The sequence below is a fragment of the Rhinichthys klamathensis genome, unplaced genomic scaffold (genome assembly GCF_029890125.1).
Source record: "Rhinichthys klamathensis goyatoka isolate OS25496 unplaced genomic scaffold, OSU_Roscu_1.1 h1tg000005l_1, whole genome shotgun sequence".
Classification (NCBI taxonomy): domain Eukaryota; kingdom Metazoa; phylum Chordata; class Actinopteri; order Cypriniformes; family Leuciscidae; genus Rhinichthys; species Rhinichthys klamathensis.
Window position 1 is genome coordinate 497,264 of NW_026606558.1, and position 26,729 is coordinate 523,992.

At 37.6% G+C, this 26,729-nt stretch overlaps 2 protein-coding genes across 3 annotated transcripts in view; one reads left to right on the top strand and one right to left on the bottom strand.

The window, feature by feature from the left end:
• sf3b3 (splicing factor 3b, subunit 3) overlaps positions 1 to 963 on the bottom strand; it is a 32,097-nt gene extending 31,134 nt beyond the window's left edge. The window contains exon 1 of the mRNA XM_056254030.1: positions 826 to 963. Coding sequence (XP_056110005.1) covers positions 826 to 895 — 70 coding nt within the window. The 5' untranslated portion in view covers positions 896 to 963. The remainder of the gene's footprint in view (positions 1 to 825) is intronic.
• Positions 964 to 3,615: 2,652 nt separating this feature from the next.
• On the top strand, positions 3,616 to 25,123 carry st3gal2 (ST3 beta-galactoside alpha-2,3-sialyltransferase 2). 2 transcript variants are annotated; one of them, XM_056254229.1, is made up of 8 exons: positions 3,616 to 3,950; positions 11,224 to 11,368; positions 15,120 to 17,024; positions 18,568 to 18,761; positions 21,778 to 21,957; positions 22,656 to 22,701; positions 22,862 to 22,981; positions 24,425 to 25,123. In XM_056254229.1, the coding sequence occupies exons 3-8, from the start codon at positions 16,545 to 16,547 to the stop codon at positions 24,596 to 24,598; spliced, it is 1,194 nt and encodes a 397-aa protein (XP_056110204.1). In that variant the 5' UTR covers positions 3,616 to 3,950; positions 11,224 to 11,368; positions 15,120 to 16,544; the 3' UTR covers positions 24,599 to 25,123. The 2 variants fall into 2 exon arrangements, with proteins under 2 accessions (XP_056110204.1, XP_056110199.1); XM_056254224.1 differs by lacking the exon at positions 11,224 to 11,368.
• The last annotated feature ends 1,606 nt before the right edge of the window (positions 25,124 to 26,729 follow it).

Below are 26,729 nucleotides of genomic sequence, written 5' to 3' on the forward strand. Positions count from 1 at the left end.
AAAGGATTTCTCCAATCACACCATTTTTATTTGAAAATTCATGCGCCCTCATAATATTTAATCAAAATAACTTCCCCTCCAACTTGCAATGACATCTCTAATGCCATGTTTAATGGCGCAAGGGTGGCACAACCTGTCAACTCACATAATCCGCAACAGTCCAAAACAATTTCCGATGAACAAAATCAAGCCCCGCCCTACATTTTTCTTGTTAGAGAAGTCGTTTTACTCAGATATACATCATAATATACATCATAATAGAGAAGAAAACACTACTTCAATCTCAAATTTGATACAACAATAACAATTTCTCCAACAAAATATAAGTAAAGCACACTGCTTTTAAAGTCCCCATGTGGTGAAAAATCATGCTTTTAATGTTGTTTATGTCTATGTGGTGTTTTTAATATGCTTTTAGACAAACCATTTGCAAATTCACCAGTCAGCACCATTGCGGAGTATTTTCTCTCTAAAACTAAAGAGAACCGAAGACAGTCTCAAAAATGTGGTTTGAAAATGCTGATGTTTCTGATGTCACAAAAACTACCTTGTAACCAATCATGTCAACATGTGATCGTTCAAGGAGTGGATCTCTGAGCTGGTGTGAGTGAGTGGGGGCAGAGCAACTTTGCATATTCATAGAACCGATTATACTAAATGAGACAAGGTAGTTACATTCAAACTATTTTAAGGCATGAAGGAAAAGGAAAAAAAGATAATGTTATTTTGTTGATCAAATGAGTTTTAAGGGATAAAATGATTGACTACAGGGGGACTTTCAGGAAGAAATTACCCATGACTCAGTGTTGTTGTTCAGTGATGTACCTGAGAAGTTGCCATGGATGGCATGGGAGATGCCAGTTGCCCGCTGCAGGGTCAGGTTGTACAGAAACATGGCTGCTGTCACTGGACCTGAGGCTCAGGACAAAGAGCTAAACCAACACCTACAAGCAAATCCCAAAGAGATTGTATAAGTACCAAAGTAAACAAAGAAATTAAAGGTGAGGACAGCAAAAAGACTGGTTACAATACAAAGCAATAAAAGGAGTTTTCCCATCGAAACGCACAGAAACTGTATACCTAACGTTACACATACGGGTGTGCGGAAATTATTCATGACGGCATTCAAACTAAATTTAGGGTAAACATTTATTATATTAGTAGAACCAAGTCAAACCATATTTGTGTAAAACAAACTGAAAACTGCATTGTGAAAGCACGTTTCAGAATTTCACTTTAGATCGTTCGTCGAGTTACAACATGCATTTAAAAAACAATAAGCTAAATAAGTGTTTCTGTAGGTGTACTTCATGTAACACATAATAATTTACTGCCAACGGCACTTGAAATTGTAAGCGTTAGTCAGTCCATTCAGCATTAGCCAGTTGGCTAACAAACTTTGTGAAAATAAAGGTTATAACTATAATTTACGAACACAGATTTTAGTACGATTAAGCAATATGGGTTATTCTGGAATTGTATGAAACATATTTACCGAAATAGCAACCAGGATGTTGTAGATTTCAATCAGATGAGAAACTTATATTTTTCATTGGCCTGGTCGCTCGTTATTTCAAACGGCGCTGAAACGACAGAGGGCCTCCTAGTTCTGTGGCGCATAGAAGTGTTGTCCGAATATGTGCCTGAGAGGAAAGATCGACCTCAAAAAGAGATTTGTTAGAAACGTTTAAAAAACATTTCTTCTGCATTTCTCTTTTATATATTTCTTAGTTTTATGTTATATTATGTTATTTGATTATTTTGTTTTTATTTAATGTCTTTTTGATATTTTATAAACCCATTTACATCGAGTCTAGCATCACAGACAGAAAAGGACTGTACAAGCTTGCGTCCACGGATTTTGAAATCTCATACATTTACCATGGTAACCATATTTTTCGCCTAAGTAACAGTTACTGCAGTCCCCATTGTTGGCCATGTCTAAAAAAACAAACAAAGTGACCGAATAATTCTGAAAGCTTTTTAAAATTGTTCTAAGGAGCTCCCATAATTATCTAACCATGATATTTTAGTCAAAACTGGCAGCCATTATAAGCCATCGGGTTGATAATAAAAAACAAAATTCTGTTACAATATTGTCTTCTAAACCGGAACCAGTTTCTTCCGAAAAGAAGGTCCCCGAAGTTTTAATGCTGCCTATCGGAATTATCGTAATAGTCTCCAAGTTTAAAAATTGGACATGAACCTTCAAGTCAAGATTTGAATGCGATTAGGTCGTAATCACGACTTCAGAAGTGGGAAGTAGGAAATTTCCGATAGCAACAAGTGAAGGCAGCTCCCCCTCTCTTCTCCTCTCTTTATTGTGTGTGTGCGTGAGAGACAAGTGGTTGTGGAAATCCCAGAAAATAACCACATACCGGCAAAATGATTCATTCTTTCCATTACAGTATAAAACGATGACCAAATTTATCACTAAATTTTTATCACTACCACAATTTATGGTTAGAAATTGCAAGCGAACTACCGTCATGCGTTTGAATAATCTACCTTTTTAAACATTTACAGCAACGTATTTATTTAGGCGTAATAGGGGTGAATTATGTAGCCTAGTTTCATGTTTAGTTTATTCTAGTTTAATGTTTATCTTTTTAAAAAAATAATTTTTAATTCTATTTATTTATTATGCATTATCACTGGCACCTTTTTTTCGTGTCAATGCATTGTGTTTTATTTTTGCATTGGCAATATTATATGTAAAACAATCATACCAATAAAGTTGCCTACACTGTAAAAAAAATATTTTCATGATTTGTTATCACAACTTTTTTTGCTGTCAGATCAACTTAAGAATCTTACAGAGGCAACGGTTTGTAGACCTGATCACATTTTTATCTAATTTTGTCTGTCATTTATGACCAAATAAAATTCGATTAAAAAAAAGTGTGTGAAGTTTACACTTTGTCCAGTCTCAGTGTAGTGCAAAAAAGGCACGAATCTTTTCCACAAGGCGGCAGCAGTGCATCAACTGGGACTTGTCTGGAATGCACAATGAGAATTAATTCCATATATAATGCCACGTATTAAAAACTATAGACCTACACGAGGAAAAATAACAGCATGAATGCTACGCACTTCTAATATAGCACCTCAACATCATAAAAAGTAATGTAACCTATGTGTCTGTTCTGTTGGTTATGCAAAAATATATATATATATATATATATTCAGGACAGTGATTAGATTTAACAACAGATATGAATACACGAGAAATATAGAATATGTATGTAGGACTATACATTTATATATAGAGAGAGAATATATAATTTACACGTTGTGGACAGATTTAATGTATATTCTCTGAGCATCCTCAATCACAGCACTTAGCGGTCTGCTGTGAATTCCATCTGTTCCAAATGCATTGTGGGAAATGTAGTACAAAAAGGCTCATGACTCGCACGCAACACTTGCCACCAACTTACACCACTTTTCAGGTGTGGTGTAGATAAATACACAAGAAATAATGTATTGGGTAAGTCACTTGAGTAACTGCACGAGCAAAGTAAAGGTTCGCAGTTAAGTGATAAATCATTTAAAGAACTACATATCCCAGTAGACTGTAAAGGCGATTGGAGAATGTGGGGTAAGGGTGTCTTGTTGAGGGGGGGCAACACACGGACTACACGCAACGTTGTGAGAATTACATTGTTGCACATTATCCAAGGGCTTAGAGACGCTAAAATAACGAACAGCAGGATTTTGTGCACATCTGCATTGCATAGGCTATGTGGACGCTGCAACAACTACCGACAAAGAATTCATGTGAAGCAGATGGAAGCTGAATGCTCTTCATTTAGTGCAACATCTACAACAGTCTGCAGAAATTTACATTCTAGGGAGGAAGAGAAGTGGGTGTCTTTATATCCAAAAACTGCCCCAGTTTTAAGAATACATCATGATGAAAGGTTATGCATCTTAAGAGGCATTGCAAGGTAAGGAAAGCATGAGCATCATTACATTTGTGATTTGTGTCCATTGTGTGAGATAACCTGTTGTGGTCAATGCTTATGTGGTTTTCAGTCCATTAATGTCTCATCCCTCCTTTTTTTTATTTTTAAAGCATATAGTGCCAGATTGTGTAGCTAGAGTGGTCGATGGCCCGCATCATGCAGGCACTCAAGAGGGACCCGTGGCTTACCCCTTTGTGTCCGAACCCATCTCATTTATGTGAGGGTCTCATTCCACTAAACCCACCCTTACCGATCTGCCAGCGTTGCTTAGATACAGGAAAGAAAGAAGGGTAGTAAAGGATTTTCTTGGGGTTGATGTGACAGGGTGACCTAATCAAGTCTTTGTCTAGTGCTTATGCAGTTTGTTCAAAGTAGACACAACTGAACTCTCATAAATGTGAATGTAAACTCAATAAAGTGAAATCAAATAAGTAGTATGTTGTCCAGAAAGACAACAAAAATGTATTAAAGATCAATAACATCCATTTTCTTTTCTCAGGGAAACTTATATGGTAAAAAAAAGTGCAAGATTTCCTTCCATTTTTTAGACAATCACTTTAGCGATCCGATACATGGCTGTATCAGAGTTTCAACATCACTTGTGCATTAATAAACTCTGTGCTTTAAAGATTTTCATAGATTTTAGCTGACCAGCATTTTCCATGCCCTTATCCCCAAAGAACTGTGCATTTAGCAATTATCACAGATAAATTGGTAGTTATTAGTGGTTTTTAAACTAGATTTGCTTAACACACACACACACACACACACACACATATATATATATATATATATATATATATATATATATATATGCTTTAATATATATATATATATATAGAGAGAGAGAGAGAGAGAGAGAGAGAGAGATTTTGAAGAAATCTAATGTTGTTTAGATTTGTTTATTGTTATGTAAAAAGTCTGTTCTGACCATACCGTGTTGCATAACATGACCTAAATTACCAAGTTATACTCAATTGGTATTAACTAATTAAGGTTAGTTTTTTACTATTTTAATTATATGTAGACCGATAAGAATTTTGGCAGATCATGGCGTTTCAGATGAGTGGCCATTAAGCCCATTTTATGGTGCTGTAACTTCTACTGTATATCACACAATATCTCAATATCTAAACACAGGCTTTGCTGCAACACCTTTAATTAATATCTGATTCTATCATGACATTCAATTTGCCCTTTGCTAATTGGTCCCTTTTCAGTGACAGAGGACAGTTGCTGTTTGGGTTAATTGCGTGTCTGTGGTGATAGGGCTCTCTTTTAGCCTAGAGTTTATTTGACGAAATATCATGCATACTGAAAAATGGTGTATAGGATTTATTTTAAAACAATTTTCACTCAAGAAATTGCTAGTCAATTTAGCAAATAATTACATAGAAACAACACATTGAATTACCGTGACATTTTGAAGTAGAAAAACTCAAATGGAATCGTCCTGTAAAATAATAATAATAATACAACCAAGAACATTTATTTGGTAACACTTTACAATAAGGTCTCATTTGTTAACAGTTCATGCATTTGTTCATTAACTATATATTCTTATAGCATTTAATTATTAACCTTTGTTAATGTTAGTTAATAAACAACTTTTGACCTAAAAAATGTATTAGTAAATGTTGACATTAATAAATGTTGTAGAAGTATTGGTCGTTATTATACTAATTTAGTTAACTATTGTTATCAAATGAAATCTTATGGTAAAATGTTACCAATATTTTTGTTGTTTTTTACAGTGTCACAGAGACATGCACTCAAAAATAAATCTGTTTTGCAGCTCACCATGCATCGCAGTCCAGAAAGCAAATGGCCCAGCTGAGTTTAGCATGACGAGTTGTAGACATCCAGTGTAATGTTTCCCAAGGCTTAATGGAGGATCATCAATTTCTTATTAAATCTTCTGCGACGGTATGCACAGTGACTCAGTGCTGAAACCATATAATGAATAAATCATAGCATTGAATATTTTAATCACCTGATGTGAGTAATGGTTATGTTCTGTATAGGTCTGTTTTATTGTCATTGTGTTTTGGTTTGCCTGTCTGCCAGCCAGTTTAAGTGTGGTAAGACTTGTTATTTCTCCCGTTGTTTTCCTGAGTGATCGTTTAGTTTATTAAAGATTGTTTCATTGAGTGCACGTTTACACAACAACGATGTACTAAAAACTGAAAAGTTTTCCTTTTTTTGTGTGCAGATGACAATGTTGACAAAATGATCTCCGTTCACATGGATCTGTGAAAAAGATAAAAAAAAAACGTGTTATGCTGCCAGGCCAGTAGTTGGCGAAGTCACTTTTTAAAGAAAGACACAAATTCATGTATACTACTGTACATGTAATACACATGCACATGATGTCACCGTTTTCACAAATTCCCATTTTTGTAGTTTACACAGACGATAATGGTATCGTTTTCAAAAATGTGCATTTTGAAACCCGTTTTTAAAAGTTTGCGTTTTCAGGCCCCCAAAACTCTGTTTATAAATGGCTTAAATGCATAAAAAGTTTTCTGGTTTTAGTTGAAAACGGTGTTGTGAGTCTCCTGTGCCATGCGTGTTGTAAAACCACATCGATGCTGTGACAATGCGTTTCTTAAACATGCATGTCCTTGAGTTGGAATTACTGTCTAAACTATTCAAATGTTAAAAAAAACATGTTTTTTTTAAGTTCAATCCACTTAGATGTAGAAGTCATTTCAACTTAAATTACATTAAAATGGCTTTAAAATAGGTTGAATCTTGTATAACTTATTAAAAAAGTAAAAAAAAAAATTTGATGGGTTAAAATAATGTAAAAACATGTTGTCATGACTTACTGACATAATTTTTTACAGTGTGGTGTACAAGAGTGGATTAAAAAAAGGACTTTGTGTGTTGTGATAGATTGGAAATTTGTCTTGTTTGAGCAACTGTTCCATATGACAGATGTTCATCATCTTCTGTAACTAGGCTAACATAGTACCTAGGGAATTTTAGGAGCCAGCAAAAGTCCTGCTGTCTTAGCCTTAACTAGGTTAACACTGTGTACAGAGGGAGGACGCTGTCAACGAGTCACATATGAGAGCTTTTAAATGGGTTACTCTACAGGAAACCTTTTTCTATCATGGGCTCAAATTGGTTAATTCAAAGAGCTGTGACAACACCTGAAATCCAGCTATATCAACTTAAATAGCTCAACTCAACATTTACAGTTATGTTTGCTTCTTCATTTGGAGACCACGTGGATTGTACAGAAAATAACAAATAGGGCACCCGCTGCTGAAGCCAAGAGTTATCTGTATATCTGTATATCTGCGTGTGTACTGGGTTTCTTTTTCCCTGGGAGACCTGCTCCCAAACCCAAACAGATGGAATAGTTTTCTTTCAGATGCTCTTCATGTCAGATCACTGAAAATGTAATGGTTTTTACACACAGTTTCTGCCACAGTAAAAAAAAAAAAAAAAAAAGATAATTGCGACTTTTTATCTAGCAGTTTTGACTCACAATTGCGTTTATATTTCACAATTCGGACTTTATTTCTCACAATTCCAAGTTTATCTCTTGCAGTTCCCACTTTATAATTCACAATTCAAAATGATACCTCCCAATTGTGACTTTTTTTCTCAGACCCGTGAGACATAAACTCGGAATCGCAAGTTATAAAGTCTGAATTGTGAGATATAAACTCGCAATTGCAAGAAAAATAAGATAAAAGCTTTTTCGTGGCAGAAACAAGATTCCATAAAAATGTCCTCTGAGTTCAGTCTAGACAGGAAGGTAACCTGACATTCTCACCTTTCTATACATTTAAAAACATTAGATTGATTAGATGAATGCAGTGTGGCACTGAACAAGCACACACAACTGGAGCTTACCTCATTTACTAATCGTAAATTAATCCAAATGACGCGTTGACAAAAATAGATCTGGGATTTATTTTAATTTTGGAGCTCGCCATGTAAATCAGTCTGGAAAGCAAATAGCCAGGCTGAGTTGAGTGTAAATATGATGAGTTGTTGACATCTAATTGACAGATTAAGGGAAAGTATAATTGGCACACAACCTTATAATCGCTCATTGCAGCACTTTTTTATGACTTCAGAATATGTGAGCAACATTCAGTGAGGTGGTCAGATAAGGGTTAACTGTGCCAGCAATGAGGGTGATGCTGTGGTGCTCCGGAGCCAGCGTTGCCCCTGGTTTTCCTCTCGATCGATGGGCTCTGCGACAGGCCTTGGCATCTGGCCCCAGTCTAGGTGGCCTGAGAGGATCTGTACGGGATGAGTGAGGGAGAGAGAGAGACATTTCTGAACACAGGAGAAGAAACACTTTGTCATGCAGAAAAAGGGATTAAAAACATTGTTAAATTGAAAGAATGAGTGAGAGAATGGAAAGGTATGACATAGAAAGGGGCACAGGCTTGAAAAAGCATCCTTTTCTGTACTTGCCAAATAGAAAGAGATACTGTCGATAGATCAGTAGATCCGCAGATGCATGGATAATTCATGAATACGCCACAGGGGAACAGTGAGGAGATGTGAAAGAGCAACGGAGACAAGGTCAGTGAGGAGCGGGTGGTCAGGTTGACCACATATTGTTTCCATTTGTCTGCTTTTTTAGGGATGATTTCAAAGTGCATCATTTGAAAATACAAGGTTTTATTTAGGGCTGCATGATATATCGCAAATGTACATATCATAACTGCATGATTTTAACACTCCAAAAGATTACAAGTTTTAGGGAGGCGCAGACAAAAGAGAGTAGACTGGACACGACTGTACACAAGTGTGACATGCTAAGCGAAGTACTCGCGCGCATTAAAAAAGACGACTCTCGGACAGTGCGCAATCCCGAATTCAGTTCTCTTCCTCAGCTTATAAATGATGTCAAAATGCCCGTCTTGGTGAGTATTCACAAAAACAGTCAGTTATGTCTTAAATGGAGGAAACAGTTAAGAACAAAGTGCCTTGTAACAACATATTGGATCTGTGCAGCTCCTAAAGTGACAGCAGCCCAATAAACTTGCTTCCGACTGTGTGCTTAATGTTAATCAAACAACAAAATACAAAGAGAAAATCACTCACTGCTCTTGACTGAATAACGTTTGTAGCTTTAATAAGAATCAGTATGTAATTCATAGTGAAGACTAAGCAGTGATTTATTTTTGACATAAATGTATGATTATTCAATTTCTGTTGTTAAATAAACCTAATGTAAATAAATCTTTCTGGTACTCTAAACCTATCCCCGGTTCCACCTGACCAAGTGTCATGAGCAAGACACCTAACCCCAGCTGCTCCTGACGAGCTGGATGGCGCCTTGTATGGCAGACACCGCCGTCGGTGTATGAATAAGTGTGTGAATAGGTGAATGTGAGGCAAATGTAAAGCGCTTTGGTGGCCATTGGGTCTGTGAAAGCGCTATATAAATGTTAAAATGACAGTTATTTGATTATGATTTTTGTAATTGATAGGTCACTCACTTCACCTGTGCTTATGCCTTAAATCAAAGTCAATGTTCCTGAATAGGAGCTTACATAGACACACATACTGCCTTTTAGAGCCTGAAGCAAGGGATGGGGTGCTGAGTCAGATACTTGGGCAGCCTCAGCTGTTAAGAGCTCCCATGGCACACAAACACATATTTCTGGTGAGGCAGTTTATTAGACAGTGACTGTACCGTCCATTGCTGCTGTGACAAACAGATCTGTCCTGTTCAATCGTTTTTCACTTCTATGGTCTGTTTGCTTCTTCTTTGAGATGCTTTATGCTCTGATTTAGATGGTAAGATTCATGAAAACTTCAGTATTCTTCCCAGGCCTTTGAGATCCGTGAGGACTGTTTTCTACAGCAATGTGTCTGTGGCTTATCATGGTTGATCATAATAGACCAGCTTCTGCGGGCTGGACGCGGAGGACCTGACTGGTGTTGGCATCCCCTGTGGATAGATGTAGAAAGGCATGATGAAGGGTCAACAGTAGCTCCAGGAGAATGACTCAAGACTCAAGAGGGCATGTTAACTCATTGCTCTCGGGCACAAACACAATTCATGAGTACGGACTGCTTAGCTGTATATGCTGATAACTGATCCAGTGCCTCCTCAGGGTAATGCCCCATTTAGAATGGATATGAAATATATTCTCAGAGTTAAAAGAAAGACAAGATGTTTTTTAGATGAGAACTTAAAGCTTTTTATCTATGATAATTGTGACATTAAGTTAATCAGGCAGAAACTTGTTCAGATGAGTCAAAATAACACCTAAGGTTATATCTAGTTCTACTTTCATGTTTGGTGCACAAGGCTAAATTAATTTTCCCTTGAGAGAGTATAAAATAAGACGATAATGAAGAAAAAAAATGAAAATGAGAGCCAGTATTTTCTGAGAGGTAGAATGGGAAATAAATGACTGAAGCTGAAGCCTAAGTGAATTTGAGAGTAGGCATTTTCACTTGTTTTTCTGTCATTAAGTTGGTTTAAGGCTTTGGGTTACGGGCTTGATGTGAAACGTTATAGTTTTTTGTGATTAGTGTGACTGTGATGCAAACTAGGACTAGCCGGGATAAAAAAAAGTTTCATTTTACAACACATCTTCGAATTAGGTTCAGTATTTGAACTCTGTAAATTACTATCATGGCCTTAGTTTTGGATTATTTATCTGAAGAATGGCTTTGTGATTGATAATGTACACTAACAGCATGATGCCCCATTTATTATTGTGCCACATTCCCAAGAATTAAATGCTATTCCTCTCACAGTTATCGAGTTTCACAATGTCCATTGAACAAAGGCTTGAAAACACATTCCACTGACACCAGATCACCTTGGAATAAAATGTTGATTGAAATTGCTAAATCATAAATTTAGTCTACATTTTTAAATGGAAAAAAAAGACATGATAATCATACTTTTCTCCCAAGAGAGGTCTAACAAGCAATAATGTATCCAGCCTTAAAAGGGTTTAATCCATTAAACATGAAATTAGATTAAGCCTTAGGGCCAAGCCGTTGAAAATTACTATTTTATGATTAGATTAATCCTCAGCCGAGAGAGAGTGCACGTTTTGTCAGTATGTTAACCCTAGTCACTGGACAGGCATCGTTTTTCCTCCCTGCTTCCATCCAATCTGATTATAGCGCAAAATTGGAGCATTTACTGTTGAATATTTGAGAACAACCTGTCCAGCATGTGAGTCGGAGAAAATGCAAGCCCACCCAGTATGTGAATGTCTGCTCTTCTCTTTCAATTACATTTCCATTGCAGCCAGCTGTGAGGTTTCGTTGCCAAGGCAACTCAGACACCCACTCTACAGTGCTCGGCTCACCCTTGCTGATCAGGCACATTGGTCAAGACCCACTAAAAGCGACTGAACAACAAAAGAGAGAGGGAAAGAAAAGGGTAAGCTAAGGTCAGTGGATGTTTTGTGTGTAATACCTGTATCAGAGTTTGAAGGAGGAAGAAATGGAAAAATTGATAGGCCTATTCGTGTTCTCTGCCTGAATTGATCCTTGAGAACGTATTACAAGCATGTGTCATATGAATATGCGTCGAGTAAAGAATGAGTGTTAATATGTTGAGCACAACTGTGAAAGCAATATCTGTAGCAGGTCATGTTTAGGTGTGCTGACCAAAAGAGAAAAATAATGGTTCCGTATCTCAACTGCCTGTTTGTTGTGAGTCTAGCAAGCAATGTGTGCTGATGGCTTTATAAATGAGAAGACTGTCATTTTGAGATATTGGATGGGGGTAGAGGATGTGATGCTTGGTGATGAAGCCTGAATTGAATAGACTGGTAGCATAATTCTGATTTAAGAGGATTTTGCCTTTCATTTGAGATTTTATATTCTATATGGTGTACTGATTTCCATACTTTTATTTTTTAGACAGTGCATCACACTTATTTGCTGGTCATAAAACTCTCATGCCGTTTTTACATTGGTTCTGAAACGGCGTGTATAGAGGCAGCATAGATTCATTTAAACAAATTACAATCAATGCAATTGAAATGAATACAGAAAAATGAAATTATAAGTAAACTATTAGCCAATTATTATTAACCAACTATTATTAATTATGATTCTTTTTCAATAAAATTTTCAGTAAACACAAAAGTTACAGTTTGTTAAAAGTTTTCACTGGCCGTCAAACCACAAGTACTGATTATTTGTCATGGTTTGATAAATGTACACATCCGCACTATATTTAATTTTTTTTAATAAATTTGTTTAGTTTAAAACTAACACGAACCAAACCACTGCCCCAGAACATTAGGCCACTGACAGAATTATTTTTAATAAGTCGAATGTCATTAAATAACCGCACACTACACTCATCTACTCACTGACAACTTTCATTTTAGCTTATTATTTGTACATAGACTAAAGGAGTTTGAAATCAAAAAGATAAATGGAACAAAAAGTTTGCGTAATCCCACATAAAAGTAAAAGCTTGGGCGCGTTCACACCTTTCAGAACGTCAAACCTGATCGCGCTCCCGTCGCATAACCTTAGCAGCAGCATGAAGCAGGAGCATGGTCAAGGGTCAAGGCCAGGGTGTAGCAGAAATAAACATTATTAAACTGGAATTGCTATAGCAGCGTTAAATGACTGTGCATGCAGCCTCTTTCGCTGTTTCTATATTTTAAAAATCGTGAGTAGCGATTTGTTTAGTTTAAAACTAAAAGTTACTAGAACCGCAACCAACTGCCCAGCTGCAACCAGCTCTGAACATTAGCTACTGACCGAATTATTTTTTAAAAGTCTAATATTAAAGGTGCTCTAAGCGATGTCACGCGTTTTTTAGGCCAAAACATGTTTTGTTACATACAGCAAACATCTCCTCACTATCCACTAGCTGCCTGTCCCCTGAACACACTGTACACACTGTAAAAAAAACACAAGGATATAATTAGCTAGAACAATGCAGTCAACGCTAACTTTGGTGAATTCAACATAAAGGTTTCTAGCAGCTAGCTGGATCTCTATTGTAAATGATCAAGCAAACTCACATAGGGCGACAGTTTGTGTGAATGATTGTTTTCACCAACTGTTTGTTGTGAATTTGAATGTTCATTTATATAGCCTATTGACAACTTTGACTAAATTTGTTTACGAAGGAGCCTAGGTTTATGCTCACTGGGAAACGCGAAGCTAACGTTTTCTTGCTATTATTGCGTCCTTGTATGGGAGCTAAAGTTATAACCTCAGGTGGCGAAACGTTTTATCGTGTTTTTGTGTTAATGTTTCTCTTTTTCTGCATTATGAAAGCATTTATCTAACTTGGCGACATTACACCTTGAATGAAGTTATCAGTAAAACTACAGGGGTAGGGGACGGGATGGGTAGGAGGGAGGGTCTAGCTAGCCTCCGTTTTGTTTGACAATACTTCGAATGTCAACAAGAAGTGTCGTCACCCAACATCGCTTAGCCTTAGAGCACCTTTAATCCCTCAGAACATATAAGGCCTAGTGACCGAATTAGGACGAATATTAATCGCACACCACTCATCCACTTACTGACGACAAACGATTACGTTCTTGGCTATAAACTAAAGGAGTTCGAAATCGAAAAGGGAAATGGAACAAAAAGTTTGGGAGCCCACATAAAAGCCGAAACTTGGGTGAGTTCATGCCTTTCAGAACGTCAAACCTGATCGCGCTCCCGTTGCACCAGCAGCAGAAAAAAACACGATTAAACCTGAATTGTTGTAGCAGCATTAAATGACATGCACACAGCCTCGTTCTGTATCTCTTCATAATGTTGGTATCTAAAAGAAGTAGCGCGTTTAAGGTTGGGAACGTCTCAATCAAAGAAGTAGGCATTTACCTCTGCTGGGGAAAATGAAATCTGAAATGCATTTTTCTAATTGGAGTGAAAGGGAGAGCATTTTGTGATCTCTAGCGGCTCACCCACGCATGCAATCACATGCACGTGATTTAATCTGCAGCCACAGTGAAAGCAGCACGAGCCACCTGTTTGTTTGATATGCTATCTCAATATATTCTTCTAAATCCACGATTAAACTGTTGGCATCAAACTGATGTGTGTAAATATATTATTCTGCATTGCTTTTATTGTCAAAACTGTTCTTACAAACATGCATTTAAATGAATGTTAAAACATGCACACATTGGTTGGTGTTATTTTGTGAGAGCAGTGAAGTCCATGCCCATGCCTGTGCTCCACATATTCAGCTCTGGTAATTTAGCTCAGCAGATGCTCTACAGAGAATATTCAACATAAATCAGTGGTCACAAGAGAGCCCCAAAGATAGAAACACTTCAACTGTGGTGTCTTCACAAAATTTGTGTGAGGGACAGATATCAGTGAATATTATGATAATGAAAAGTCAGTGAACAAGAGGGGGGAAAAGAAGGATTGGAAAAATAAAATATGAGTTGGAGGCAGAAACCATAAGGATACCTGAGCAGCAACTTTTGGTGCATTATGACAGGTAATGCTTATATTACAATGCTTTTCTTTTTTTTTCTTTTTTTTTCTCATATTGGCAGCAAAAAATCTGAGATCACTTTTGAAAATTCATTTATTTTGCATTCTTTTCTAATCTTATACACTAGTTTTATTTGGAAATTATTTTATCAGGGTTATATTTGACTTGTGATTCAATTACGTTTGTTTTGTTTTTTATTCAAAGGAGTTCATATCGACAGATATTATTGGTGACCTTAGGAATAGTGCCGAAAATTTTCATATTAATTTTGCCATAACTTTTTCAGTAGTTTTACGTTTTTTAAAATCCTTTCAGTGTGTCTCAGAATTTAGAACCCCCTGTACGTTTGTAGAAACATTTGTGGTATGTTGAAAAACCATAACATACATTATATGTTTTTCAAAACACTGCTTTATTTTTCTGTGTATATTTCAGTCATATTGTTGTAATTTGTATTAAATGCAGAAAAATGTCTCTGGAGCAAAACACATTTTGGCATGTAACTGTGTGAAATATATTTAAAACTTTGCTTGCCAAAAATCAGCTATTTTTTGGCAGTTTTCTGAAAGTTTGAATATGAAAATCTGTTTTGGAATTTGGGCAACTAAAAAAAATCCACACAGCTTAAAATAATAACATTATGAATTGCATCCCTGTCTTGATATGCACTACATAATTCTCTACTTGTCCGTCTGTCTGTCACCCTGTAGTTTGGAAGGTCACCCTAAATCAAGAAGAGCAGCTGAAGACAACAGCAGCTGGATTCCACTATGATTCTGATGCACTGCACCCTCTCCGACTGACGGGTTTTCTCGGCAGCAAACTGGCCAAGAGAAAGAGAGCTCACACAGGTGGGCCAGCAGCATCCCAGAGATTATAGATTTGGAGATTACAGTACAACAGCAGGTCAGGGCACATTGCCTTTTTGAAATCCTAGTTTTCCACCTCACCAATTCCGTTAAGAGCTGTCATCGTGAAATTGGCAGGCGAGTCCTGCGACGCAACACATGTTCGCATGCACTCGGACTGATCACGTACTCCTCTAGCTGCTAGACAAATGCAGTGTAAGAAGAAAATCTGATGGAGGGATGGCTTTTTTTTGCTTGCCTTTTTCTATAATCCAGCTCCTTGGCTCTCAAATCCCTTTTTTGTTCTTGAGCCATTAGATTCTTTTAATCGTCTTTGTTGCTATCTTTTACTCCTTTTTTTTATTTGGTTCATTTTTATCATCCACTGACCTGGAGAGTCAAGTGCTCAACTTATCAAACTATGATGTAGAATGTCCTAAAGTGCTCAGTTAGACTGGAATGTTCAAACCCCACTGCTGTTTTCCAGACAGTTGCGAATTGAAGCTAGGAAGTGAAAGTGAAGTTCCTCAAAGAATAGTTTTCATTGAAGATATCATAAAGACCAAGGATCGAGACAAATGCGGCGACATGTCTCTGCACTTAAAATAATTTGCAGGATACTCGACTACAGCTAAATGAATGAGACGGAAAGAGTTTAGAGTGTTGTATAATATAAAGCTATTCAATATGTCTGCAAAAGAACTTCATCACAAGTCTGTGAGAAAACTCCACCCTTTTCCTCCTCTGGCTGTGAAGTTCAGCACGGTGGCTCGGTAGACAGAGAGTACGGACGCGGTCAAACCGAATTACAGTGACAAACTTGGACTCATAGAGGACTGTAATGGAACAGACACGGATGACAGCCTAGCTTGTCTGGCACTGAGATGTCAAAACCGCAGAGAGGGCTATTCTTCCAACTGTCACTGCAAGGAGAATAGAGCAGATCACACACACGCCTACAAGCAGACTGATTTTTTAGAGGCGAAAGACTGGTGTTTGTTTGAACCGTGGCAGTTCAGAAGCGTGAAAGAGAGAGCTGGAGGAGATCCCATGGTGTAGGGGGAAGAGATTGAAAATAAAGAGCGGTAAAAGGCTCCACGGAAGCGGTGACACTTTGAAAGAGAAGACTGACAGACGGCAGATCAGCAGTGGTAGTTCACAGGCGAACAGTTTTGTGAGATTCACACACTTTTGGGTTTAAAGCTTGTGTCGCTCAGTACGCCAAGTAGGACTGAGTCCAGGTTGGGCACGGTGGCAGGGGCCGGTTTATGGCAGTGGGGCGGGCGCATGCCGTCTGTGGCTCCGCAGCGAGAGGGACGCTTGGGCTTGGGCTGGGGATGGGCCACATGGGCACGAACTCCGAGGACGGGTGAGCTGAGGCCCTGGGCGCCCGTTGGAGCTGTGGCGGCAGGAGAACGCGGGGGCATGCGTTGCTCCCTGCGCGTCTGCGTGGTCTTGGGATCCCTGGCCCTCCTGTTCCTCACCTCGCTCTTCTTCTCCTTCTCCCTGAGAGGAGGAGCCGGCCTGCCTTACTTTGAACCCCCGGGATGGGAAGAGTCGCGCAGGGTTAAGCTAGTTCCCAGCTATGCTGGTTCCCACCGAGTGATCCCAGCTGAGAGCGCTCAGCAGAAGACATGTGCCTGCTCTCGGTGCGTGGGCGACCCAGGCGTTTCCGACTGGTTCGACGAGAACTACGACCCAGACATCTCGCCTGTGTGGATTCGGGACAACATCCAGCTGCCTTCAGACGTGTACTACTGGTGGGTGGTAAGTGATCTTACAGTTACTCAGTTGCAGCTTTTATATTAGGAATCCATTCCCTTGACGTGGTTAGACTTTGTTGTGGTTCGATTTCATGAAATGCTTTTGACCTCATGCATTAACTAAATGGTAAAAACAAAATGAAATGACTGCAAAACTGCATATTTTATTGTGCTTTTTTCCTTTTAATGAGAGATGTTAGCGGTCTGCAGTTGTGCTTATGCATCATGTTTAAGCGACACGAAGCCAAGAGAACATGAGTAATGTCTGAAAAAAGTGTGTCAGCTGAAAAATGTTAGTCTGTAATACTTGCGCTGAGTAAATTAAAAGCAGGGAGGGTGGAGGACTGCATTAAGCAAAAGGAGCAGAAAGATTTGGGCATGAGAGTTGGGAAAATGCCTGCACTTATGGAAACTACAGAATTTTGCACTTCAAAAACATGCTGTCACAATGCTGTTCTAGGTGTTTGCTTACTGGTAATAAAAAAAAAAAACCTGCTAAATGCATTGAACCAAAGACAAAAACGCGTTTTGAAATCGGTGGTGTTTCTGACGTCACAAACTACACAATCACGTCAACGTGATCGTTCAACGAGGGGATCTCTGAGCTGGTGTGAGTGAGTGGAGGCGGGGCTAATTTGCATACTCATAGAACCGCATATACTAAATGTGGCTAGGGTCGAGAGTTACATTGAAAGGAAAAAACATTTAAATATGTAATTTTGGTGATCAAAGATGAGTTTTAAGGGACACAATTATTGACTACAGGGGGACTTTAATTGTTTTGGCAATATTGGAATTTTTGGACTTTATTGAACTTTAGAAAATGTCTTATCAGAAAAATGTATTTCCAATATCAGAGTATAATGGGCATAATTACTCTGTAACTTTGTAATTTGTTTAGTCATGAAGCTGTTGTTGGACTAATGAAATTTGTCAACGTTTTTGAATTGCAATTAATTAAATTTCTCTTCCTGTTATTCAGATTTTTGCCTAATTCTGCTATACATTTAAAGATGCACATATACTGTATCTTAAATGAATATATACACTACTGGTCAAAATTGTGGGGGTTGGTAAGATTTTGTAAAATGTTTTTGAAAAAAGTCTTTATTGCTTACCAAGGATGGATTTATTTGATCAAAAATACAATTAAAAAACATCTGTTGGTGACCGAGTCTCAGATAAAACACAATGGCTTCCATCATGTAGATGGGTGTACCCAGAGAACATGTAAAAATTATTAGCTACAATAGAGACCTGATAAACTGGGGAATAAAACGGTGAATGAAGGGATGTCATTAAAATACAAAAGAAACTATTTTAGGTCTGGTCTTGAATGTGTTTTTAAAAAAATTGTATTCCTCACCACAGAGGGCTTTATTGGCACAGTGGCTAATTGGCTGCCTGGATGTTTATTTTAGTATGCATGTGTGCACAGGCAGGTGTGCAGATGGTTTGAAGTTAAAAGATAACTGCCCAACCTTATGTCAGTTTCTTTCTTCCTCCCTCCCTCCCTCCCTCCCTCCCTCCCTCTGGGACCTGTACAGATGTTGCAGCCTCAATTCAAACCCCACAACATCCAGCAAGTTCTACAGAGGCTGTTCCAGGTCATTCCAGGCCGTTCCCCATATGGTTCGTGGGACCCTGCCCGCTGTCTGCGCTGTGCTGTGGTGGGGAATTCAGGAAACCTCCGCGGGGCAGGTTACGGTCCAGTGATTGATGACCACGACTCCATCATGAGGTGAGTATTGAAATGCCACTGGGAAAAGAAGTAGGGAAAGAAAACAGTCTTTCGAAATGGAATCTAAATACATATTCAAGATTATGATTGGGTTTTGAAACAAGATATTAAAAAGTTTTTTTTTTAAATACTATTATCTTTCAGTATAGTTTTTCATTTTTTTTTTTTTAGTTTCAATAATTATAATTATAGGTGAAATATGTAATTTCTCTACTTCTATAGCAAAAGTAAAGTTTTTTTTTTCAAATGGGTTTCCTTAACACCCCCATCATCTTCTATTGGTTGATCAATACGATAGTTCCTTTGCAAATTTAGAACGTTGGTTGAATTTCAGCCCAATTTCACCCTAGGATATGCAAACAAACAAAGTTATATTTTGAAAGCACATTTCCACAGTGTTACAATTTTTCAAGAAACATAAACCTACAAATAAATTACTAGTTATATAGAAGATTTATTATAATGATATAACATTCAAAACAATTACATTTAAACCAACAGAACATTGCTAGAGCAAGACCTTTGATGAAAGAAAGCCACATCTATATATTTATCCGTATCAATATATTTATAGTTGCATTTATTTTATAGCTTATAGCAAAGTTTTTGAATCAGGAGTATTCGCCTTAGTTTTAGTATGCAATAAAAGTCCTGTTTTCTGGGACAATGATCACAGCCAAATATGGTGGATTGACATTTGCAATTTCAGGTTTCAGTCGAATGAACATGGAAAAGGGCAGATTGTGCTTGTAAAATAATGGCACTTCAGGAGACAGAACAGTGTATGTTTAGTAGAGATCAGAGAGACGGAGAGGCTGAAAGAGACGGAGGTATAAATTGATGTGCTATTTCAGTGAAGTCTTAAATTAATCCCGTCCTCCTCCGAATCCATCTATTTCTTCTGCCCTACAGCAGCTGTCTCCTCGTCTCTTTATTTGTTTAACTGCTGTCTGCTCTCATTTTGACACTGTTTAAGAGATGGTTTAAGAGATGGTATGAGTTTTCTTCCCCAGTCGAATGTGTTCGTTGCTGTTTATTGGCTCATATAAGTTTGAATTGTCTGTAAGGTTTTTTTAATGGTAATTAAACGTTACTTTCCTTGAAATCAGATAGCATCCATGTATCACACGTTTTCTGTATATACTTCTATATTACATACTCGTGTGGATTTTCTGTATAATTATTTGTGACTTTATTTTATAATAATGTAAAATTATAAAGATTATTTTACTTTGAGGACAGGTGTGAAAACCAATGCTATATAAAAAGAAGAAAAGAAAAAAGAATCACCAACTGTATTACTAAACGCCACAAGCGAGCTGTAGAATAATAAACCTTCCTTTGTGGGTTCATTAAAAAAATCTTCATTTTAAATGAGTATTGTGGCTTCCAGTTTAAGCCCTGCGTTTATTAAAGATTGATGATATAAGAAGAAAAGCACTTGAGATTTGATTGGTAAATCATCTGCCTGGCTTTGAGTCTTAAGAAGATAAAGAGAAACAGGCGGACATGTACATTTGTTGTTTTGCATTAAAATCTCCAGGACTATTACATCTAAAGCTTTTTTTAAATTCCTGCTGCCTGAATACAAGCTTGAGATTCTACATGTTACAAAATCCTGGTGATGTAAGGTAGTTCTCTGAATTTGAGTGAATACATGTAGGATACAGATAGAGAATGAGAAATGGTAGCAGTTTTTTTTTTTTTTTTCTCTAATCGGCGCATTTTGTTGAGAGGACTTGAGCTGTGAAATATAAAGCTGAAATCCTTCGGCGCAATAGACGTGTCTCCTGAACAGACACCGCGTCTGCGTTCCCGTCTGATCCACCCTTTCTCCATCATCCTAGTCTCTTGCAGTCTGTTTCTCTTAAAGGAATAGCTCGCCCAAAAATGAAAACTGTGTCATTTATTCATCCTCATTCTCAAGTCTTAAAATGTCTTAAAATCAATTTGATCAAATTTAAGGCCATAAAAAGTCTTAAATATCCTAAGTGGAATAGCAATGTCTTAATTATCACAAGGTCTTAAATTTGAGGATGAACTGTGATGTGATGGGCCTGACGTGATTATTAAACTTCAAAGGTGATGATTTAATTAAAATAAATGTGTGAACGCTGCAAGTCAAAATGTGGTGCTATTGCATGTTCTTCAGGATTGCAGTTTTAGAGCAGTTCTAAATCAATGAATATCACTCATTTATGCCAATAATGATCTACCGTTACTGCTTATGATCTACTGTTGATGAATTATAACAGTGTTTACATGTATTATGACAATGTTTGCAATGAAAAGCCTAGACATTTCAAAATACAAAAATTGTTGTTTTTGTATTTTTTTAGTCTTGCTTTATGCATAAAATACTTTCTCTGTTGTTATTATTATTTGTGTATTTTAGTGACACATTAAACTGGATCTGGCATTTAAAATTTCAACATTAAATTCAGTATATACATTTTACTAGTATCTGCAAAAATCCTTTTTAAATGCATTATAGTATCAGCAAAATCCAATATTTATTGATTTCTAATTCATATGTATTGAGATGACATGAACCAATTTCAGTACTTATGTACAATATCGAATAAAACATGTCTGGAGTATTTTAAACTTGCTCTTTCCCTCTTTTGAAGTTGAATGTGTGCTGCAGCTTGTTTAATTAAAATAAGCTGAGATACATGGTTACTCATTTTATTTATGCAGGTCTTAAAAGGTCTTACATTTATTTGATTTGAACAACTCTGCAGATACCCTGTCATGTTTTTCTTCTTCTGTGGAGCACTAAAGGAGAATTTTGAATAATGTCCTGATTACTTTTTTCTATGCAATTACAATGAGTGGCGAGGGCTTCCAGCTGTCTGCTTTATTTTGCCGCTCGCTGTCAACCTGAATGCTCTTTCTGTTTGTTCATTTTACTCTATCATGGGGAAAATAATGAAATGCCAAAGTAAATGGCTTGTTTCAGTGAAAGTGAGAGACGGTTTTCACGGTCTAATTCAATTGGATCTGTGTGTTCCAGGATGAACCTGGCCCCCACTGTAGGGTACGAGGAGGATGCCGGCAGCCGTACCACACACCACTTCATGTACCCAGAGAGTGCCAAAAACCTGGCGGCCAACGTGAGCTTTGTGCTGGTGCCCTTCAAGACTCTCGACTTGTTGTGGATCACAAGTGCTCTCTCCACCGGCCAGATCCGCTTGTGAGCACAATAACGCTGACACAAAGATTAAGAAAAAAGCTACATAGCTGCAGAATTGATTTAAATCTTTCTTTTTTATTATTAGTTCATTTTAATTAAATATATTTCTTTATTTTATTTACTTTCTTCTTTTTTCCCCCCTTTTTCCTTTTATTTATATTATGTCATTTTAATATGGTAGAAATAAATGAGTTGTTCAGTTTTCAGACCCTGTGGATTTAATTAAAATTTGGTTGTCAATGCCTTAACCGGATTTATTTTTTATTGAATTCTTAATTTAAATTTTTTTTTTTTTTTTTTTTGAGTGTGACATCTCATCAGTAAATTAGTATTTCAGTTCAGTTTACAGACGCAATGTGGATTTAATTAAAATTTGGTTGTCAATTCCTGCATTTTGAGTAAAATGAGTTGTAGAATGCCGTAGTGGCTGGAGCATGGCCAATGAGACATTGATTATATTCTGTCTATGAACACACTGCAGTGTTCTGTACCCATAAATTCATCATTCAAAGCACACACACACTGCCACACATCATAGCACTTTATCAACAATATTCTCTACTTCACTCAAAATCACTAGAAAGTTAGCAGCAGTTCAACTCACAGGTTTTTATGAAAAGATGAAGAGATGCCAGAAGTGGGAAGACTTATAACTTTATCTTTCCAATTCGCCCTCTCTTTCTCTCTCTCTCTCTTAGTACTTACGCTCCAGTGAAGCAGTTTCTGCGTGTGGATAAAGACAAGGTAATGTATTCCCATCCTTCTCTCAAAGATTTATATTCTCTGAATTAAGACACTCTTTAGACCCTGAACAATAGAACACTATCAATCTCACATTGAGTCTTTATCTGTTTTCTCTTTGCTGCTATAAATCTGCATATATATATCAAATATTGTCCTGTAGGTTCAGATCTTCAACCCAGCTTTCTTTAAATACATCCATGACCGATGGACACATCATCATGGGCGCTATCCCTCCACTGGCATGCTCGTCCTGTTCTTTGCTCTACATGTATGTGATGAGGTAAGACCATAGGGGGGCATGATAAACACACACACACACACCCACACACCACACACTCACCAGTCACTTTATTTGGTACACCTTTCTAGTATCGGGTTGGACCTCCTTTTGCCTTCAGAACTGCCTTACTTCTTCATGGCACAGATTCAACAAGGTTCTAGAAACATTCCTCAGAGATTTTGGTCCATATTGACATGAGCATCACACAGTTGCTGCAGATTTGTCGGCTCCACATCCATGATGTGAATCTCCGGTTCCACCACATCCCAAAACTGCTCTATTGGATTGAGATCTAGTGACTGTGGAAGCCATTTTAGTACAGTGAACTCATTGTCATGTTCAAGAAACCAGTTTGAGATGATTTGAGCTTTGTGACATGTCACATTATCCTGCTGGAAGTAGCCATCAGAAGATTGTACACTGTGTTCATAAAGGGATGGACACGGTCAGCAACAATACTCAAGTAGACTGTGGTGTTTAAACAATGCTCAATTGCCAAGAAAATATCCTCCACACCATTACACCACCAGCACAAGCTTGAACCGTTGATACAAGGCAGGATGGATCCTTTCATGTTGCTTACACCAAATTCTGACCCTACCATCTGAATGTCGCAGCAGAAGTCGGGACTCATCAGGCCAGGCAACATTTTTCCAATCTTCTATTGTCCAATATTGGTGAGCCTGTGTGGATTGTAGCCTCAGTTTCCTGTTCTTATCTGACAGGATTGCCACCCGGTGTGTTCTTCTGCTGCTGTAGCTCATCTGCTTCAATGTTTGAAGTGTTGCGTGTTCACTGTTTAGAGATGCTCTTCTGCAGACCTCGGTTGTAACGAGTGATTATTTGAGTTACTGTTGCCCTTATGCTTAGTTTGAACTTCAGCAGATCGTCTCTTGACCATGTCTACATGCCTAAATGCTGTGAGTAGCATGTGATTGGCTGATTAGATATTTGTGTCAACGGGCATTTGAACAGGTGTCCCTAAGAAATTGGCTTGTGCGTGTGTCTGTGTACACTACGATTCAAATGTTTTTGAAATAATGTTTTGGAAAGAAGTCTCTTATGCTCACAAAAATATACTAATATTGTGAAATATTATTACAACTTTTCTTTTTCTTTTATTACAAGTTTTCTATTTGAATTTATTTTAATTAGTAATTTATTTCTGTAATGGCAAAACTGAAATGGCTTTACTGTCACTTATGATCAATTCCATGCTTCCAAGCTAAAAATAAATTTTTTTTTTCACAAAAGAAAAAATCTTATGGACAGTAGTGTGAACTACGCAAGATTATATTATAAATCATTTAAATATGAATGTTTAATTTTGTTTTTGAGAAAGACATTTCAAGTGTTTTATGTGGAAACGTATCTTTAATTTTATGTTTTATTTACATTTCCAAGCAGTGACTGTGAATTAATTTCTGCCTCTTGACTCCATAGGTGAATGTATTTGGTTTTGGGGCGGACAGTCGGGGAAACTGGCACCACTATTGGGAGCAGAACCGCTATTCTGGAGAGTTTCGTAAAACAGGTGTCCATGATGCAGACTACGAGGCCCAGATCATCGACAAGCTGGCCAAGGCTGGCAAGATCTCAGTGTTTCCTGGAAAGTGAATCTGGGCACCAGGTGCAAAGAAATGGACCAACTGATGGACTACCATAAAGAAAACCACCCATTATCCACTTGACACAATTAGTGTGCCTGTTAAACATGATCAAGAAGTAGTTTCATGATCTTATTATCATTCTGTGCTGTCCTGAGGGGTCAGGAGTCTGGACAGTGTCCCCCATAATGTGGTGGTTTTGAGAGGAGACGCTAGTAAATGTGCTTTTCCTTGCAAGCCTACCTCAACTGGGACAAGGAACTTGACTTGGAAAGGAACACTAATATCTCACCACTAAACAGCATGTTAGGTATATGTGCTGGGAATGGAATAAACTCATATTTATGACTTTTGTTGAATAGTGACGATACGAGAACTCTTTCCGGCCTATCTCTTATGTGTGCTCACGCCGAGGCCAGATAGATGAGTGAGACCTACAATCACCATAGTGTATCATAGTACTCTAGTAGTTCTCTGTGATTCATTGAAGGGACAGTTCAAAAAAAGAAAATTCTGTCATCATTTACTCTCCCTCATATCGTTCCAAACCTGTATGATATATATACTTTCTTAGTTTTTGAAAAAAAAATTTTGTTAATGAAAGTCAGTGTGGGCCAAAGTTGTTTTGCACCATTGTGGCATTTTTTCTTCTTCTTCAAATTCAGAGACATTTAACAAAACATCCTCTTTTGTGTTTCATAGAAGAAAAAGTTGGACAGGTTTGGAATGACGTGAGGGTGAGGAAATAACAGAATTTTTTAATTTTTAGGTGAACTATCCCTTTAACTAAAAGCTTGGACATAATAGCGGGTCGTTTCGCTACTCCTCACGTCACCGGCATAAACCAAGCTTTACTCTGTCTTATAAGATATTTTATGTTTAGTTGTTCGTGTTTGAAATGATCCTGCTAACAGTTTGCTATCACTGTGTGCTAGCATCAGTCTAAACAACTTTGCTTTTTGGTTTGTTTTTTGTTTTTGCTAATTACATCTGAGTACTGATCGTTCCTCTGGTCTGAGGAGGATGGACAGATACTAAAACCAGATACCACTGACGCAGTCCAATATGAACACATATGAGCAATATATTCAAAATACGTGGAGTACATTTAGAAAGCAACGCTAATAAAGCTGTGGTGATTGTTCTAGAGATGCACTGTGAACAATAGTAGCGCTTCGTTGTTGATCTACAGCACTTACTTAAATCTAACCTACTGAAATAGTGTTAAATGATGGAAAGAAACTGCAAAAAGCATCAGATTGAGAGAAATAGAATATAAGCTTTCATTTATGAAGCCGGATGTATTGCGATACAATTTAAAACTGGCTGACAGATCTTGGTAAAATTGATGGATCTCATTGATAAAAGTTTTCATGTAGACACTCCTTTGCTGCTGTTCAGTCATTTACCGTCAAAAATAGGTGATTTGTTTATTTGTATAGTTTTTCTTGTGTAATTTATTAGCCTACAGTATACATTTTTAAGACAAAGGGTAACGAGAAAGATCCATGTGAACGCCTAGTGTTTTCTACGGAGGCCCTAAAGGAAATGGGATGAGATGGGAGGATAATTATTTCAATGCTTTTGTGATCTCTCGCAAATTTTGTGTGTTCACCCGATAAACTTTGCATTAGCTTGAAAATGTTTGCTTTCCTCCAAGAAACTTTGGGTTAGCTTGTCAAATGTTTGCGTTCCCAGAGAAATGATGGGCAAGTTTGCGTTCTCCTGAGAAACTTTGTATTCACGCTCAAAACTTTCGATGTCTTTGTGAACAAACAAGAGTCTTGCAAGAGTCTTGCGAGAGAGATTTTGCAAGTGAATGCATGGTTTCAGTAGCCTGGTTAAAACCAGACCATTCTCAGTTGTAACTGAGTTATGGTCTGGCAAAGCGTCACAGACAAATCATTTCCAGAGGTGCGTCACCTCACCAACGGACGTAGTGGATAGACCTAAACCCAATCAGAGCGATGAAGGAGATGACATATGCAGAGCGGCGGAAAAAACATCTCCGAGTGATGTTCTTTGCTCGGTTTTTAACTAAAAAGAAACGTTCAAATCGCTTAAAACAGACGCGATAGCTGATTAGAACGAGTGATGTTCGACGGCGGCATCCATCTTTGTAATGTAGGCTACAAAATCAT